The 18,406-nt window shown below is 57.8% G+C and overlaps 5 protein-coding genes across 5 annotated transcripts; 3 read left to right on the plus strand and 2 right to left on the minus strand.

Annotated features, from left to right (window-relative positions):
- Window positions 1-20: 20 nt before the first annotated feature.
- Window positions 21-4,380, minus strand: F5144DRAFT_523027 (uncharacterized protein). Its single transcript, XM_066786758.1, has 3 exons — window positions 3,752-4,380; window positions 3,407-3,600; window positions 21-3,347 (listed from the first exon to the last, which is right to left on the minus strand). Exons 1-3 carry the CDS (start codon window positions 4,021-4,023, stop codon window positions 274-276), a joined length of 3,540 nt encoding a protein of 1,179 aa, XP_066648379.1. The 5' UTR covers window positions 4,024-4,380; the 3' UTR covers window positions 21-273.
- Window positions 4,381-6,520: 2,140 nt separating this feature from the next.
- On the plus strand, window positions 6,521-8,885 carry F5144DRAFT_588660 (Lipin/Ned1/Smp2-domain-containing protein; the record flags this gene model as incomplete). The annotated part of the gene is made up of 2 exons (XM_066789955.1): window positions 6,521-6,983; window positions 7,039-8,885. The coding sequence occupies 2 exons, from the start codon at window positions 6,521-6,523 to the stop codon at window positions 8,883-8,885; spliced, it is 2,310 nt and encodes a 769-aa protein (XP_066648380.1).
- Window positions 8,886-9,116: 231 nt separating this feature from the next.
- F5144DRAFT_523032 (uncharacterized protein) lies at window positions 9,117-10,739 on the minus strand. Its single transcript, XM_066786759.1, has 2 exons — window positions 9,867-10,739; window positions 9,117-9,713 (listed from the first exon to the last, which is right to left on the minus strand). The coding sequence occupies exons 1-2, from the start codon at window positions 10,322-10,324 to the stop codon at window positions 9,377-9,379; spliced, it is 795 nt and encodes a 264-aa protein (XP_066648381.1). The 5' UTR covers window positions 10,325-10,739; the 3' UTR covers window positions 9,117-9,376.
- Window positions 10,740-10,774: 35 nt separating this feature from the next.
- On the plus strand, window positions 10,775-13,735 carry F5144DRAFT_33671 (histidinol dehydrogenase-domain-containing protein). The gene is made up of 2 exons (XM_066784184.1): window positions 10,775-13,360; window positions 13,414-13,735. Exons 1-2 carry the CDS (start codon window positions 10,954-10,956, stop codon window positions 13,602-13,604), a joined length of 2,598 nt encoding a protein of 865 aa, XP_066648382.1. The 5' UTR covers window positions 10,775-10,953; the 3' UTR covers window positions 13,605-13,735.
- A 2,182-nt stretch (window positions 13,736-15,917) lies between these two features.
- On the plus strand, window positions 15,918-18,391 carry F5144DRAFT_33857 (lysophospholipase catalytic domain-containing protein). The gene has a single exon (XM_066784202.1). It carries the CDS (start codon window positions 16,070-16,072, stop codon window positions 18,032-18,034), a length of 1,965 nt encoding a protein of 654 aa, XP_066648383.1. The 5' UTR covers window positions 15,918-16,069; the 3' UTR covers window positions 18,035-18,391.
- The last annotated feature ends 15 nt before the right edge of the window (window positions 18,392-18,406 follow it).

Raw genomic sequence — 18,406 nt, forward strand, 5'->3', positions numbered from 1 at the left:
GTGCGAATGTCAATTCTAGCCGGTCAATCGTGCCAGGTTGGGGCTTTTATTTGACAACTCGCACTGTCTGTCCCTTTCCTATTTATCTGTCTTGCTCACACCACTCTACCACCGCAAATGGCCTTGACTTACGCCCACAACGCTCGCTATTTATTGAGCAGTAGTTGCCTAGGTACAACTATATGTAGCAACTCTATGCAAAGGTTCTACACTCTGGCATATTTACCTTTGTACTGGCACATCACACGACCTTATCCATTACCCCCTACCCCTTCACTTCTGGCTCTCCTCCTCTGCGAGGCCGTCCAGCTCCGAGTACTGCGAGCGGTCCAAGTCCAAGCTCTCTTTCTCCTTTTTACCCTTTTTGCCAAAGTTACTCAGCCAGCGCGAGGCTGCCTTACTCTCCTTGCCCTTGGTGGCGCTCACCGCGGGCGCCAAGCTGGGACTGCTCGTGATGCTGTCGTAGCTGCGCCCGAAGAAGGCCGGGTTCAGCGCCTCGTCGGCAATGTCCTCAAAGTCGCCAATACTGGATCGCTCTATCGAGGTTCCCTTTTCCGAAGCGCCGCCGCTGGCCGTGCTGCTGGGGCCCTTCTTAAACAGGCCCGACTCCTTGCCGCCAAGCCGCCCGGCGATGCTGAACTTGCTCGAGCTGCCCTTTCGGAACAGCTTGCGAACCACGTTATCGTCCTTGAAGCTGCTCGACAGCCCCGCGCTGGTGGGTTCCGAAGGTGTGTTGGAGAAGGGCTGGTCCAGGGAGAGCGAGTCCCGCGATTCGGAAACCGACGTCTGTGTGTGTACCGAAAACCCATCGCGAGACATGCGCGACTCTGGCGGAGATTCCAGATCAAAAGTCGGTACCTGCGGTCCCTCAGGTGTCGCGGACGCATCACTGTTCTTGGACTTCTCCTTGGGGTCCTTTGCTTTCGACTTGTCCTTCTTCTCCGCCTTGCTCTTCTCCTTGTTCTCCTTGTCCTTCTCCTTGTCGGGTTTGGACTTGAAGAACGCGGTGATGTTGAACGCCGGCGCATTGGGGTTAAGCCGGGGGATCTTGGAATGGGTTGGTGGGCGGCTGCCTATTACCCCCACTTCGTTGACATTGGGCAACATCTCCTCGCCGAGGATCTCATCGTCCGCAGATGCGAGCGTCGTCTTCAGCGCCGACGGTGAGCCACCGTGGAGAGATGGACGCCGGGAGGGGTTCCTAGACCATGCATCGGGCGACCACAGGCGATTGGGTTTCCCCAATGTCGCCGCGTCGCCTGGCTGTGGCCCCCAGATCGAGCCGGAATCGGTGGACGGCCGAGGGAGCTCGGCCGACGCGATGCTCTCGGGCCGTGGGCTGCCTTTATCCCTCTCCGGGAACAAGCCACCCGGGGCACGATGCGAGCTGGAGAAGGGATTGAGATTCCTGGAAAACATGCGGGAGTGCGTCGCCTGCCCCTCGGTGATCTCAGGGCCTACCGAGTTGCGGTTGAACACACCCCAGCTCCGTCGCTTGTTTATTAGGCTATCGGGGTCGTCGTCCTGTCTCGGGAACGACTGGCTCTGTCCGGATTTGAGACTACCAAACGGAAGGCCACCCAGCCCTTCCGGCTCTGCGGCTTTGGCGGGCCTTGACCGCGGAAAGGGGAAGAAAGCGCTCAGCTTGTTTGGCGGCGGTTCTGTCGAGACGGGAGACGGAGCCGTGGCAGCGGCATTGAGCGACATCCGATCGGAAACCTCGTTCTGAAAAGGAGGAAAGGGAAGATTGCTCGACGAGCCGTGCGGGCTTGTAAATATGCTGAACGATCTTCCAGATGACGCGGGCGACTGCGGGTCGTTTTCGGGGGAAGCCCGTTGCGTCGGGAAGTAGGGGTCCGGCCCGAACCTAGAAACCGGGCTGGGGTCATCATCATCGATGTCCGCCATGAGGTTAGATGGTAAAAGAGCGGTGGCCGATGGACTGAGCGGGGCAGTTCGTAAGCCCAGCTCATCCAGGCGGCTCATATCTGAGTGATCCATAAACGGACCCGGGGCAAAGCCAGGTGGCGCGTTCGCAGAGCGTGAGCTGGCAAAGCCAGCAGGAGCCGCCATCGCCTGGTCGATTTGAGGAAACGGTGCCAGTGGTCCCGATATGGAGACACTGGAGATCGAGTCCCCTGCCCGGCTTCGTTGGTTCAAGTGAGTGACCGCTGCGGGGTCGAACTCCATGCCGGAGGCATTGGGATGGCTGTACAGACCACCGAAGTTGGCCTGAGGAATGTGCTGCACCTGAACGCTGAGGGCGCGAACTTGCTCGTCCAAGGCCCGGCTACGCTTGGCCTCAATAGCCGTAGTCTCCTGCAGTTCTCGGCCCGTGCCGGTCCTGTACCACTCTCGTCGCTCTTCGGTGATCTTCTCGCGCCATTCACCATCCTCGTCCCCGCCCGGAAGCTGCTTCCGAGCCTCTTCCAAATCCTTAACCTGATCTCTCCTCTCCTTTAATTCTGCCTCCAGGCGCGAGCACTCCGCCTGTAGATCGCTGTTCTCCTCCTGGGCCTGCTCGACCTTCTGATCCCGGTTTTCTTCCAATTCCGCCACCTGCTGGCCAAACTTCTCTCGCTCCTTGTGCAATTCTTCCACACCTTTTTCCCACTTAGCAATGTTGTCGTGGAACTTGCTCCGCTCATTTTGCTTCTCCTTCAGAGCCTTCTCCTTCTGCGCTTTGCGTTGCATGGCGTTACGCATTGCCCGGTCGGTTGCGTGCACATCCTTCTTCAACCTTTCCGTCTGCTCCTCCTTCTTTTTCTGTTCCTTCCTCTTCCCTCGTTTCTCCGTTTCCAATTCCCCCATTAGCAGCCTGTTTTCGCCCTCTTCTCTCGCAATTAACCCCAACACATCTTCCGTCTCCTTCCGGATGCTCTCAAACTTTCCTGTGAGCACCGGTAGAAGTTGTTTAGGATCCCCATTGGCTTCTTCTCGTATTGACTGGTCGATGCTCGTAGTGGACGGCGAATGCCGCCGCGTAACCGTATTGCGTCGTGGTCCTGGGCCACCCCCAGAGCTCATGTCTCTAATAACAGGTGAGACAGTAGGCTCCTGAACGGTCGGTATCTCCAACGCAGGGAAGGGGCTGCGGGATCCTCCGGCATCGTCGCCGGCGTCGTTGGATGTAGAGCCCCGTGGTTCCTCCGGGATGAAATTAGACGGGAGTCGCGAATTCCCAAGCTGCGGCCGTCCATCGCGACTAAACGTCCTTAGCCGGATGACCCGGCTGCCGGCTTGGAAGTTGTTGGAGCCGACAGCAATCACGCGCACATTATAGAAATGATCTGGCTTCAGGCCGCTCACGACAATGGCAGGTTCCTGGTTTGCGGCAACCTCTCCCACTGTGGAAGGTCGGTCAGCTTTTGCGCCGCCGAAGGATTATGCTTTTGTCCCAACTCACCAACCACCCCATTCACCTGGATCAGAAACTTCTGGACGGATCGGTTCGCCGGAGCGCGCGTCCAGTTCACTGTGGCGGCGTCGGCTCGGATATCGGCTAGCGACACATCGGGTGGATCGGGGACATCAACACCGAGGATGTTGATCAGCTCGGGGACCGGCTTCCACAAAGTCTGCCACGCTCTCCGAACTAGCCTGTATAAATGATGCACGGTTAGTCTATAACCGTACCATGGCCGGGCATCGCATCGGGAAGCGCGGCCAAACGCCGGTGCGACGCCGGGTGCGGCAAAGCCAACACACACACACACAACGCAATACGACACACAAACAGAGCCCCACGTACCAGACAACAGCAACCCCCGTCACCAACATCTTTGCATTCCTTACGACGATAAGATCGAGACGGAGGGCAGCGACAGCGTCAACGGTCAGGGCATAGGCAGAGTAGGAGAGATCGCGGCACAATTCCGGTGCGACGGCCCAGCAGAAAAGGGCAGCACCGGCGGCAGCGATTAGGTTGATGCGGGCGTTCTTAGGTTCGGTGAACCACCAGGCGAGACTGGCAGAGAGGATAAGAAGGGTGGGAACCAGCGACGTCCAGGAGAGCCATGACATGACGCTGGGGTCGGTCGGGACAGCGAGGTCGGGGTGTCGAACAAGTCTCGCAACCTGCAAGAAGGAGGGACGGGAGTGGGGGTCGGGAGGAATAAGTCGCAAAAAAACATCAGAAAAGGGAAAAAAAACGAGATGCCTCCCTCCCAGGCCGAGATTCGCTTGGCCTTGGCCCGCCTGGCTGCTTCATGGATGCTTCATTGGCCCTGAAAACTGGGGACGTTCGCAATTGCCAGACAAGCAATCGGGGCTCCATCGTGGCATTTACGCCCCGAATGAGGTGCCGGCTGTTCAGTGGTCAGACGGGCCGTTAGCTGCGTCTGTTGGTGGAGATCACTGCCGAGAGCGTGGCTCGGGACCTTAAAAGAGGTGCCGTTGTTTCAGCGGCCTGGCACGTCTGTTGGCACCTGGACGACTACTAAACTGGGTGGAGGGACATCCAATGATTGCTGCATGACTTGGTAGAATGCACTTACCATTCCAGGCCAAGCCGATGTCCATCTCGAGAACTCTTTTGCAAGCGGTTCGAATGTTCTAACACATATTTCACGATTCAGGTCCAGGTGCACCAACAAATGAGGCTGGTGCAACATTCGGCTCAAATAATTCCCATTTCTTTATTTTTTGTCTCGGGCGGTCATCATACTCAGGCAGGGCGGAGTCGTTCTAGGCAGCTTGTCAGACGTGAGGATCGACCTAACGTTCCGCAGTACCAACAACCAACACCTGATAACAACATGCACGAGATAACCCAGAGTGAATGGTAAGTCTCCGCTTTTAGCACAGGACATGGCAGTGGAACACTGCGACAGAGAGACTCACTCTGGAAGGGGGAAAGGAAAAGGGAAAGGATAAGGGAGAAAAGAACTAAAACCGGGAGAGATAAAGAAAGATGAAAAGAAAAAGAGAACTGTCTCGGTAGTTATATTTTCCAGTGTCCATGTTGTCTCGAAATAAAGTTATTCGTACTCTCCGTCTCTTCTTGCCGGTGTTCTGGCCGCGGGCCGCTGATCATCACGGCCGGGTCTAAGCGCCCCTCCGGACGAGCCTATGGCAGAAGGAAACTCGGTCGTTGATACAGAAGGTGAAGCAGGTGACCAGAATCACTCGCCAGATTATAGGTTCCAAGGCCGTTTCCCCTCCACGGCATCGCGGCGGCAAGCTCCAGCAGCCTAAAAACCCCTACCAAACCGACGGGATTTGCGCCGCCTAGCCCGGTCATGTGCCACTGCGTGCTTCCCCAGCGGTCGCCTCGCTCTCTCTGAACCCTTGTTTCCCCAACCAAGCCAGCCACAATTTGTCGGGCCAATGCTTCAATGCGCCCACCCGCTGTTGATCCCCAATGCCAATGCTCTAGAGCGCGTCTTGTGGGACAATAGGCGCCTTTTGCTTTGGTCCACAATACCTCATCTGGAATGGGAACTGCCCACAGTCACCAGGGCAAGCTTCGAGCGTCTGATTGCTGTTGCCCATCCTGAACGGACAATCAGCCTCACCTCCCGCGCACTCCTCCACTCCTCGCTGCACCCGCTTCTTTCATCGTCGTGGCCTTGTCCGACTCATCGCTAATGGGTTGAGTGCCCATGACATCAGCGAGGGGAACCCAGGCTTGCTTGTGACAAGGGTCCAAATCCCCAGCGGACCGAGGGGAAGACTTTGCAAGTACCAAGCCTGGTAGCAGACTCTCACCAAATTGGCGGTGTCGTATTGGTGGGCCGGAAGTACCGGACTTGTCTCGAATGCAGAAGGTCAGCCCAGCCAAGGCCGGGTGACTGGTGGGATTCTCGGCGTTTGTTGAGCCCTCGTGATTGTCCAGGGACATCTCGGCTGCTCAACGCCCTGGTTCCTTGAACTTACTTCAAGAACTGGTCCTGTGCCTGATCTACGACCTGGTTCGCAGTTTGGGCCGAAGTCCACCGAATACGTCAGGTTGATAGCGCCCGTTGTTGTTTTTTGTCTTAATCCGAAGCTGCATCTGTTTTAAACGGTTTTCGCGTGCATTAGCGACCTAGACGCCGGGCTGCCCAATACATTCCCCTCCCTTCGGGCCTTCCCTTGCGTTCCTCGGCCCCTCGATTCCCAAAGCCGATTTAAGCGCAACTCCCGTCTGCAGCTTCCAACGCCGCTTTGATCCCGCCGTCTCCCGTCTCGTCTCTGCTACAGCCTCCGAAGACGGCCGTCGCTGCGTTTGCATTTGCGTTTGCATTTGCGTTTGCGTTCCCGTTCGCATTTAAATCCCTTGCGTGCCTGCCTCAGCGCATCGCATCCTCCCAAAACACTGCGCCCCGTATCCACGAGTTGCCGGAAACGAAAGTCTAGGCGTGGCGACTCGGCGCTCCATAATACTTCGCTCGCTGCCTCGGCTTACACCTGTGCAACCCGTCATAATTTTCATACGCAGAACAAATACAAAAGCCCCGTCGCCATTCCTGGCCGCAAGGCCGCCGCACACTCCAGAAGAACAAAATAATTCCCCCAGACCGTCGATCGCCTGCCTATCATGCAGTACGTTAGGAATCTGAGCGATTCGGTCTCGACGGCATGGAACTCGATCAACCCGGCCACCCTTAGCGGAGCCATCGACGTGATCGTTGTTGAACAGGAGGACGGCAGCTTGTCATGCTCTCCTTTCCATGTGCGCTTCGGCAAGTTTTCGTTATTGCGCCCCTACGAGAAAAAGGTCGAGTTCAAGGTCAATGGCGCCAAGCAGCCCTATTCGATGAAGCTCGGCGAGGGCGGGGAGGCCTTCTTCGTATTCGAAACCAGTGACACCATCCCCAAGAGCTTACAGACGTCGCCATTGGTGTCGCCCGCCTCCAGCCCCCCTCTGGATGCCCTACAAAACGGCCAGCCACCGCTGCAAGAGCCCGAATCGCTCGATCTCAACGACCCTATCGGAAAATCACGGTCGGCGAGCTTCAACCGGCCACCACCTACAGCCCTCCACTCGATCGGGCGAGATGGTATGTCGAGCCCTTGGATGGATGCAGATATGGAATATTTGCTAACAAGAATCAGGGCTGCTCACACCGAGGTCGACCTCTCCGGAGTTCTCCAGGGGAATTCCGTCTTCTACCGATGGGTCGCCCCCGCGACCCCACAGCGAAGAGATCCTGCCCCGGGCAGGACGGAAACTGTCTAGCGATCACGGCTCGAGCGAGGATGATGATGCGATGTACTTGGATCGGTCCACGAGCCCTCCTCCTCTTCCCCCGGCCGAGGCTCGGCAGCGGGCTATCAACCTTTCCAGGGAACTCTCCGCCGTCAACATCCCGACCCACGTCACCGAAACAGGAGACCTGATGCTGGATATGACGGGGTACAAGAACAGCGACGAGGACGCTATCCGGGCTGAGATCCTTGCCCGTAAGGTTCTCTCGGAAGAGCTCGACGGCAACTACGATATCGGGGCTCTCTTTGGCGTTGACGAGCGTGGAAATCTGTGGATCTACAGCAGCGAGGAAGCGAAAAGTGCGGCTATGAAGAGAGCTATGGAATCGTCATTACGAGGCCCACCAGGTATAGCCATGGACGCAGCATCCGACCCTGGGTACCAAAGCGACAGCAGCGACGCCACAGCATCTCCAACCACTTCGAACCACAGGAGGACCGAATCCGACCTCGGGCAGATGACTCTGCAGACGCCTCCTAGCTCACCCGGCACGCCGGCCGCCGGCGACCCCAATCGGAACTACGCTAAGACGCTGCGGCTGACTAGTGATCAGCTGAAGGCCCTTGACTTGCAGCCGGGTGAGAACTCGATGAGCTTCACGGTGAATAGGGCCACCTGCCAGGCCTACATGTACCTGTGGAAACACGAGACTCCCGTGGTGATTTCGGATATTGACGGGACCATTACCAAATCCGACGCCCTCGGCCACGTGCTGAACATGATTGGACGAGATTGGACGCACGCAGGCGTCGCAAAGCTGTACAACGACATTGTGTCCAATGGTTACAACATCATGTACCTGACCAGTCGGTCCGTCGGGCAAGCCGACAGCACGAGGACGTACCTAGCCGGGATTACCCAGGATGGGTTCCGCCTTCCCCGAGGCCCCACCATCTTATCACCGGACCGGACCATGGCCGCGCTGCGCCGCGAGATCTACCTGCGCAAGCCGCACATCTTCAAGATGTCGACGCTGCGCGACATCCGCAGCCTGTACGGCCCGGACCGGACGCCCTTCTACGCGGGCTTCGGCAACCGCTTCACGGACCAGATCTCGTACCGCACCGTCGACGTGCCGCGCACCCGCATCTTCACCATCAACTCCAACGCCGAGGTGTCGCTGGACCTGCTCAGCCTCAACCGCATGAAGCTCAGCTACGTCAACATGGGCGAGGTCGTCGACCACTACTTCCCCCCCGTCGGCACCCTCGTCAAGGGCGGCGGCGAGGAGTACACCGACTTCCGCTACTGGCGCGACACCCCGCTCGAGCTGGACGAGTTCTCGGGCAGCGACACCGAGCGCGAGGACGACGACGACGATGACGAGGACGACGGGCACGACGAGGAGTATGCCGAGGACGAGGATGAAGTGGGTGAGGGCATGGCCGATAGCTATCTCTCGCGGAACTCGATGGATGATTACGGCGAGGGCAGCGTGCTGGGCGAGAGCTACGACGAGGAGCGCATGATGGGGTCTGCGATGGAGGACGAGTATGCCGACGACGAGGACGGCGAGTATGAGGAGGATGAGGAAGGAGGCGTGGTTGATGAGGTGATTGGCGAGGTGGTCGACGAGGCCGAAGACCGGCTGCCGACTCCGACCGGCAACGTCGCGTCGACGGACGCCGGCATGCATGATGTTGATGCGGAGCTCATCACAGGTGTCAAGAACTTGAGGGTGGACAAGAAGTGAAGAAACCTGATCGGGTATTAGTTGTTGCTATTGTGGGGAGTACGGTATCTCGAAGGCGCATCCAGACTTTGGAGACGGAGTTGGCGCTTAGTATGGGCATTTTAGAGGCCATAGACCGTAGACTGTTTGGTGGGATGTTTTCTTTCGCATATTGCATAGCGCGGCGCACGGCGGGAGCTTGGGCTTTGTACTTAGCATCTAGACATGCATACACATTTTTCATGATTATTTCCGGGTGCAAGTATTACATTCAGTGTGGTTTGATGGGTCAATTTCAATGGAGACTTTGGCTGAGATGCAGTGTAGTGTGCATACGACGAGTATGGGGTGTAAGAAGGCTTAGAAAGGTATGAATTCGGCCTCCTTCATTATCCCTAGGATCCCTAAACGCCAGAACGCCGCCGCCTATACTGCCTCATACGGCATCCTCCCCAACTTTTATAGGCCATGAAGACAGACCATGGGTCTCACGAGAAGAGAACAACAACTCATCACGCCTCGGCCATCTCCTCGTCCTCCTCTAATCCCTCATCCCCAAAGACATCCCCCATCGTCCCACCCTCCACCCCCTCCCCACCAACATCCTCCGTCTCCACATCCATCGCGTCCCTTCCATCCCCAGGCCCATCCAGCATCTCCTCATCATCGTCCTCCTCCCCACTGGTCTCCTCCGCCCCCTCCTGCCCAGCCCACACATCCCTCAGGCCCCACGGCACACCACTCAGCACAAACCTCTCCCCGGGCAGCCTCACCCCCCACTCACTAGGCATAACCCTCGGCAACCCAATCTTATTCTTCTCCCTCGCCAACTCCATAATCCAATCCTTACTCGCCCCCCCCGCCCCCCCCGGCCCAGCCCCCCCAATCCCACCACCCCCACCGCCCCCACGGAACTGAAACCCCAACCGACTCGCAATCGCCAGCTGCACAGCATTGGCACTCACCGCCGCGTCGCCGACATTGACCGGCGCGGCGCCGGACGCCGCCGAGGGGCGTGCCCCGGCGTGCGACGTGTAGGGGTCGGCCGCGAGGTGCAGCGCGTCGGATAGCACCGCCGACGTGTGCCGGTACGCGAAGTCGAGCAGGAGGAGCGGCACGCGCTGCTCGAAGGCGGTCACGCCCTGCGCGGTAAGCAGGAGCTCGATGGTGCGGGCGTCGCGGGGGCGGGGGGCGGTGCTGGAGGAGGGGGTGGGGTGGGGGTTGGTGGTTGGTTGTTGTTGTTGGGGTTGGGGAGGGGGGTTTTGTTGTGGTTGTGGTTGTTGCGGGTTCGGGGGTTGGGTTTGCGAGGGTGTCGTTGCTGATGGTTGGGATTGGCCCGGCTGGGACTGTGAAGGTGGTTGTTGTGTTTGTGTGTTGTTGGTGAGGGTTTGGGAGGTCGAGGCGGCAGAGGAGGAGGGGACGCCGTTAGTCTGAGGCGCCGCGCCGCCGGTGGTAGACATGGTGATTGTGTCGCTGTCGGATTCGATGACAGAAGAGATTATCGATGCTCGCAATTCGATGGGAAGCCGAGGCTAATAAATTGCGGCGGGTGATCGCGATGTATTGGATGAGGAGGTAGACGAGGCAGGTTAAGTGGTGGTCGTGTTTAGAATCGGTGACGAGTATGATCCTGTGGATGGAACAAGTGGCAGGTTTATAATTGTAACACAATAACGGCAATGATATTATTTAGTTCAATGGGCCGGTGGATAGATCATTCAAGCTTGGGGTCATTCAAATCGCGATTTCCACTGCTGCAAGAACGACGCGGAGTGCCTGTGCCAAGCCCGCATGAGCTGGGACGCTAGATCGGAGCCGCATTGTTCCGCCATCGACCTCGAGCAGGGGCGCACTGACCAGCGCTTATTTCTCGACCCCTGCCGAAAAAATCATGGTCCAATGGGTCACAACGCGGGATGGTCCAGGGCGCGATGGAGGGGCAGACAACCCCACCTTCAGGGTGGGTGCCGATACAGGAGGGAACCCGTGAAACTTGCGATGACTCCCAATTATTTATTCTCTCCGTAGGTTTGGGACTTACAAGTCGAAATCCCAGGATAATTGACATCACATCCCACCCGAACTGACCATGGAGACAACACTACCTCTTCCCTTCCTCGTCAGCGTCAATGTCCCCCCAGGACTCGGCGGCGAAAAGGAAGGCCTCAACCGTGAGGAAGTGTCGAGTCTTGGCTGTGTCTTCTTCGAGGTCGCACCTCAAACACTCGACAAAATCCTACGGTTCCTTGGTCGCCACAACACCGAGTTCCACGCCTTCTTCGACGTGACACGCCTTGACTCTCGCGACGATATCATCACCCTGCTTGATGCTGGCGCCCGCAAAGTCTTCGTCCGCCCCGAGCAACTGCCCGACTTCGCCGAGTTTAGCTCAAGAGTTGCCCCGATCCTAGACGGCGACAACGCCGGGAAAGTGTCCTCGACTGCCACCGACTATGGTCTACTTGTCTCTAGCCTCGACCAGACAGGGGCCAATCTCCCCCAGTTCGTCGAGGAAACCAAGGCAAAGAAGATTCAGCCTCTCTTTATCAAGCCCGTCCCGGGGGCCAACGTAGAGGAGTTCCTCAAGGTTGCGGCGGACTGCAGCGCCATTCCGATTCTGCCGTCGACCGAGCTGAGCAGCACAACTCAGGCTGGAAAGCTTGCCGTACCCAAGATCCTTGCCGCTACCTGGAAGTCGGACCGCGCGGACGGTTTGATCCCTACCGTCGTTGTGGACGAACATGACACGGCGCTAGGGTTGGTGTACAGCAGCGAGGAAAGCGTGGGAGAGGCGCTGAAGACACAAACAGGCGTCTACCAGAGCCGGAAGCGCGGCCTGTGGTACAAGGGGGCCACATCCGGTGATACACAGGAACTGATCCGGATATCGCTAGACTGCGACAACGACGCACTCAAGTTTGTTGTGAGGCAAAAGGGACGATTCTGCCACCTGGAACAGTCGGGCTGTTTTGGGGATCTGAAAGGCCTCGCCAAACTGGAGAGCACCCTTTTGTCGAGGAAGCAATCGGCACCAGCGGGTTCCTACACCGCCCGCTTGTTCTCGGACGAGAAGCTATTGCGGGCCAAGATCATGGAGGAGGCCGAGGAGCTCTGTGATGCAAAGACACCTGAGAATGTTGCCTTTGAGGCTGCGGACCTCATCTACTTTGCGCTGACCAAGGCCGTGGGCGCCGGCGTGACACTGGCTGATATTGAGAAGAGTCTCGACGCTAAGAGCTTCAAGGTCAAGCGTAGGACAGGCGATGCTAAGGGGAAGTGGGCAGAAAAGGAGGGCATCAAGCCGGCAGCGAGCGCATCCCCCGTTGTCCCAGTACAAGAGACTCCTAAGGAAGCCGCCCCTGAAAGGATCACCATGAAGGTCTTCGACATGGCTACCGCTTCAAGAAAAGAACTCGACGAGGCTTTGAGGCGGCCATCACAAAAGTCGTCGGATACCATCATGAAGATCATCGCCCCGATTATCGATGACGTTCGGAAGAAGGGCGACAAGGGGGTTCTCGAATACACTCACAAGTTTGAGAAGGCAACTTCATTGACGTCGCCCGTCCTTAAGGCGCCGTTCCCCGAGTCGCTCATGCAGCTGCCTGCCGAGACCATCAAGGCGATCGACGTGTCCTTCGAGAACATCCGCAAGTTCCACGCTGCCCAGAAGGAGGAGAAGCCGCTGCAGGTGGAAACCATGCCTGGTGTTGTCTGCAGCCGCTTCTCGCGGCCCATTGAAGCCGTCGGCCTTTACGTCCCCGGTGGCACCGCAGTCCTCCCCAGCACAGCGCTTATGCTTGGCGTGCCGGCCATGGTCGCCGGCTGCAAGAAGATCGTCCTCGCGTCGCCGCCCCGGTCAGACGGTACTATCACGCCCGAGATCGTCTACGTCGCCCACAAGGTCGGGGCAGAGTCGATCGTCCTGGCCGGCGGTGCGCAGGCTGTCGCCGCCATGGCGTACGGCACCGAGAGCGTGAGCAAGGTGGACAAGATCCTCGGCCCCGGCAACCAGTTCGTCACGGCGGCCAAGATGTTCGTTAGCAATGACACCAATGCAGGTGTCGGTATCGACATGCCGGCCGGGCCATCCGAAGTCTTGGTGATCGCCGACAAGGACTCCAACCCGGCATTCGTCGCCTCCGACCTCCTATCCCAGGCAGAGCACGGCGTTGACAGCCAAGTCATCCTAATTGCCATCGATCTCACGGATGCCCAGCTGTCGGCCATCGAAGACGAGGTCCACAAGCAGGCCACGGCGCTTCCGCGGGTGGATATCGTGCGGGGTTCTATCGCGCACTCGCTCACCGTGCGTGTCAAGACGGTGAATGAGGCGATGGAGATCAGCAACCAGTACGCCCCGGAGCACTTGATCCTCCAAATCAAGGACGCCGAGTCTGTGGTGGACAAGGTGATGAACGCCGGGAGCGTCTTCATCGGCGAATGGACCCCGGAGAGCGTGGGGGATTACTCGGCCGGCGTCAACCACTCGCTGCGTAAGTAGCCATCCTCCTGGCAATTCTTTTCTTGGTACTGACAACGTGTTTAGCAACCTACGGCTATGCCAAGCAGTACTCGGGCGTCAACCTCGCATCCTTCGTCAAGCACATTACCAGCTCGAATCTCACCGCCGAGGGTCTCCGCAACGTGGGCGAGGCCGTGATGCAACTCGCCAAGGTCGAGGAGCTCGAGGCCCACCGGAGGGCGGTCAGCATCAGGCTGGCGCACATGGATCGGTGATTTTGGATAGATGGATAAGCATTTGGTTTTCTTGTTACATAAAAACGGCTTGGTCAATAGAATTCACATCTCGTCCGTCCCCATTGATGCCCTGTGCCTTCAATGATACACAGAAATTCAACCAGGAGGCACTCTACAAAGAGAAACGCAATGCACTAGATGCCTAGAACTGCTAGGGCCTGGTTCCGTCTTGTAGTCTACTATAACACGACCTTCCCCTGCAGGCACGCAACCTAGATGGAAATTATAAACCAACATGTTATTATGGATTCACGCTTTTGGGCTCCGGACTGTTGCGGCTACTTGAAACCCTTATTCGGACGGTTGAGAACTGCAACGATACTAGCGAAAAGGTCGAAACGAAGTCTGGCACTGAATAGGTGGTAAACACTGCGTAGATACCCTTGTTGGTTATCAAGTACGAAGACAAGACCTGGATGTCACCTTGGGCATTGGTTGTCCCCCAAAGCGACGGGATTGGCATTTCTTTTCCTCCGTTTTTCTTCTTCTTTTTTTTTCTTTCTCAAACGCCATGGTAGAGGTGGTGGTCACTAGATCTGAAGGCTGGGTAACAATGACGTAACAGGCTGCTGTTATCATGTGAAATTTTTGACTGATTTTGAAACAGCCTTGTGAAAAGGATAAATATTGGTATCATACCGGCAACTCGGCTTGGGTGTTCCTTTTGAACCCTTTCTACAAGAGCGCAATGGGTAACAACCTCTTCCAGACTGGGACCGTCCTTCGGCCCTTGTGATGTCTGTGTGGTTACAGGATTGTCGAGTGGCTGAGCTTACACAGTACCGAACCAATGTGTATGCGATCTGTATGACGGCCCGACGGCGATCACTGGTTGTCCGGATGGCCCGGGCCTGTCGGGGTTTAAACACAGCCAAAACCCCGAAGCTGCGTCTTCGTTGTTTGCTTGTTGGCGGAGTTCAGCGAGTGCCAACGGTCCTTTTCCCCCCATTTGCGTGTCTTTCTGCCAGTAAAATAAGGGGTAGGTGGTGTGATGTGCCGAGCATCCGAGGTTTTCATGCTGTTGTCGGGATGTATTTTTCGCTGATGCACACAGGGTGCTGTGTTTCATGCAGGCACCGCCTCGCACGGCCTGTGGGGCCTTAAAGATGGGCCCAATTGTGTTTCCGCGTATTGGTCCCAGCCAAGGTCTTGGGGGCTGACCTGGCAGAAAGGATGGTCTTCGTGGGGTTGGTCGAAGACCATATTCGCTACACGTGTTCTATCTCTTCTTTTGCGAGGTCGAGAGATCGGGCGTTTCTAGCGCGGTGTGAGGGGGATCTTGGGGGATTCCCATGTGAGACGAGAAATGGGATGAGAAGGGGAATCCACAGAAGATCCGCAGTGAGTCTGCCGTTGCGGGTTGGCACACGACTCGGGGCTTGGCAAGACGGAACGCGAACGGTAAGATTAAATATGTACAGGATACCAATTACGAGCGACATGTGTGGGGAAGCAAGGGTCACTTCCCCCCACCACCTTCAGTGTCCGCCTTGGGCCCCTCCTTCCTCCGAACCTCACGTCATGTTCAGGGTCCAACCAAAAGGCTTTCCGGACGAGGAATGCATCTCGTTATTGCAATGTAACTCAGCTGAACCCCGAGCTGAAATGCGAGGCGTAAGCTCCCGTCTCATCTTTGTTATCCTTTATTTTTTGTCCCGAGGCCGCCCATAAATCGGCCTCTGCTGCCTTGATGAATGGTCGGCCTCGTCGTCGCAGGATCTGCGTCAGCTTTCCGTCTTGCGGCCCGTTTCAATGTTGCCCGGCGAACGCGGGGGACACGGAATCTGGGTGACATGTTTTGAGTGTATGGACGTGATGCGGATATGGGCAAGCGTCGAGATGTTTATTGTTAACTTTACCCAGCATGAAGTAGTCGATATCACATTCTAGGGAATTTACTACACAGAAACCACCTAACTAACCAAACGAAGAATCGAGTTATCTGGGGTTTCACCGCCACGACTGGGATGTTCTGCTCTGTCGAGAAGTTACCCAATACGGATACCTCAAGTACCATGTACTTGCAGACCCCTGCCAGCCCTGCAAATACACCTGGCTGACCCCCCCGTCTTACAGCTTCGCGCTCGGTGTTGCTTGTCTCTCATCACCAACCCAACCTACATATTTTCTTTCTCCCTCATTTGTTGGCTGCCGTACAGCCAGCCACGGCGTTGTTTCTGGCCGGCCGCCTTCACCACCCTCCTTTCCGCAAGGTGCCTCTTCTTTTCTTGAATTCCCATTTTTGTTTCATTAATAACTATTGTCTTCTCGCCTAGCCGTCCGATCGGCCCTCAGTGATCCTCCTATTCCTTCCTAAAATCTCATTTCGGCACATTTCACCTGAGGAAGCGTTTGACTTTGATTCATATCGGTACAAACTACAAACCACAAAATTCCATGCGGGTTTTGTTGGTCACCAAAATAAAATAAACCACCTCCTCACCATGCATCTCAACGCCCTTCTTCCGCTCGCTCTCCTCCCCCTTTCCACATCCGCCGAGCCCATTAGGGTACCGCCGCAGAACAATGAGCTCGCCATCAGCGCCCGCGCGCGCCCCGACGCGCCGAGCGGTTATGCCCCGGCTCAAGTGGATTGCCCCAGGGAGAAGCCTACGATCCGGCGTGCCGACACGCTCTCCAAGAGCGAGACCGACTGGTTGGCGAAACGACGCCCGCTGACCGTCGACCCCATGATCCAGTTCCTGAAGCGGGCCAACATCGAAGGCTTCGACGCCGAGGCCTACGTCAACCGGGTCGCCTCGGACGTCAAGGACCTCCCCAACATCGGCATCGCTGTCTCAGGCGGCGGTTACCGCGCCCTGATGAACGGCGCCGGCTTTATCTCCGCCGCCGACAGCCGCACCCCCGGCTCCACCGGCAAGGGCGGCATCGGCGGCCTCCTCCAGGCCAGCACCTATCTGTCTGGTCTGTCCGGCGGCGGATGGCTGGTCAGCAGTATCTATGCTAACAACTTCACCACCGTCGAGACCCTGCGGAAGGGGAGGGAGGACAGCAGCATCTGGCGGTTCGACAACTCCATCTTCACGGGGCCGGACCTGTCCGGCATCTTCGACACCGCCCGCTACTGGGCCAAGGTCGCCAGCCAGGTGAGCGACAAGGACGATGCCGGCTTCGAGACGTCCATCACCGACTACTGGGGCCGGGCGCTGGCCTGGCAGCTGATCGACGCGCCCGAGGGCGGGCCGTCGTACACCTTCTCCAGCATCGCCGACGACGAGGAGTTCTCCAACGCGCGCGCGCCCTTCCCGATCCTGGTGGCTGACGGCCGCGCGCCCGGCGAGAAGATCATCTCGCTCAACGCGACCGTGTACGAGTTCAACCCGTACGAGATGGGCTCCTGGGACCCGACCACCTTCGGCTTCGCGCCCATGCGCTACCTCGCCTCCAACTTCTCCAACGGCGTCGTCCCGCGCGACGGCAAGTGCGTGCGCGGCTTCGACTCGCTCAGCTACATCTTTGGCACCAGCAGCTCGCTTTTCAACGCCTTCCTCCTGCAGAACATCTCCAGCGTCGAGGGCGTGCCCAACTTCCTCATCGAGGCCGGCACCTCGGTCCTCAAGGGCCTCGACGCCGACAAGAACGACATCGCGCAATACGTCCCCAACCCCTTCCTCGGCTGGAACAAGGACAGCAACCCGACAGCGAGCACCTCAGAGCTCGACCTGGTCGACGGCGGCATGGACCTGCAAAACATCCCCCTCCACCCCCTGATCCAACCCTTCCGCTCCGTCGACGTCATCTTCGCCGTCGACTCCTCCGCCGACACCACCTACGCCTGGCCCAACGGCACCGCCATGCGCGCCAGCTTCGACCGCATCCGCGGCAGCATAGCCAACGGCACGCTCTTCCCCGCCGTCCCGGACGACAAGACCTTCCTCGCACACGGGCTCAACAGCCGCCCGACCTTCTTCGGCTGCGACGTCACCAACTTCACCCTATCCCAAGGCCAGACCGCGCCCCCGCTAATCGTCTACGTGCCCAACGCGCCCTACACAGCCATGTCCAACGTGACGACCTTCACGCCGTCCTACACGCTGCCCGAGCGCGACGGCATCATCCGCAACGGGTACGACGCGGCGACGCAGGGCAACGGCACGCTGGACGCGCAGTGGCAGACGTGCGTGGCGTGCGCCGTCATGAGCCGCAGCTGGACGCGCACCGAGACTGCGGTGCCTGCGGCTTGCAATGCGTGCTTCGAGCGCTACTGCTGGAACGGGACGTTGGCGGATGCTAGTGCTGGTATTGCTTCGGGTGGGGGTGGTGCTGAGTACGAGCCTACCTTCAAGATTGGGAATGGGAACTCGGATGAGTCGGCCGGTGTGAAGGTCGTGGGGAGGTCGGCTTGGGCCTTGGTGGTCGGCTTGGTCGCCGCGGTGGCTGTGTTGTAAGGGGGAAAGGGGTAGATATTTCAGGGGGAGGCTTCTTTCTCTTCTTGGCTGTTGCATGTACTACTAGTATTTTGTAGGGTTGAACACGGGGTAGAATGATACCATTAGATGCGGGTGGAATTTAGGGGTTTTCTAATCTTCCTTCCGTCGTCCTGTCTGTCCACCTTTCAGAAGGGATGACCTGAATCAGTACGACGGCTTAAATGGTGACTAAAATGGGTTGAGTTCTCCTGGTGTCGCACATCAACCACCCTTTCTTTCCCACACCGCAAAGCACGGGCGAGGGGCTTTGTTTCTGCCTCTGGCCACAATGGGCTCATCAGATACAACCCTCCTCGACACTCGGCTCCATTCCCCATTCCACTCCAAGGA

Source organism: Chaetomium tenue, assembly GCF_020726465.1.
Source record: "Chaetomium tenue strain MPI-SDFR-AT-0079 chromosome Unknown F5144scaffold_1, whole genome shotgun sequence".
Lineage (NCBI taxonomy): Eukaryota > Fungi > Ascomycota > Sordariomycetes > Sordariales > Chaetomiaceae > Chaetomium > Chaetomium tenue.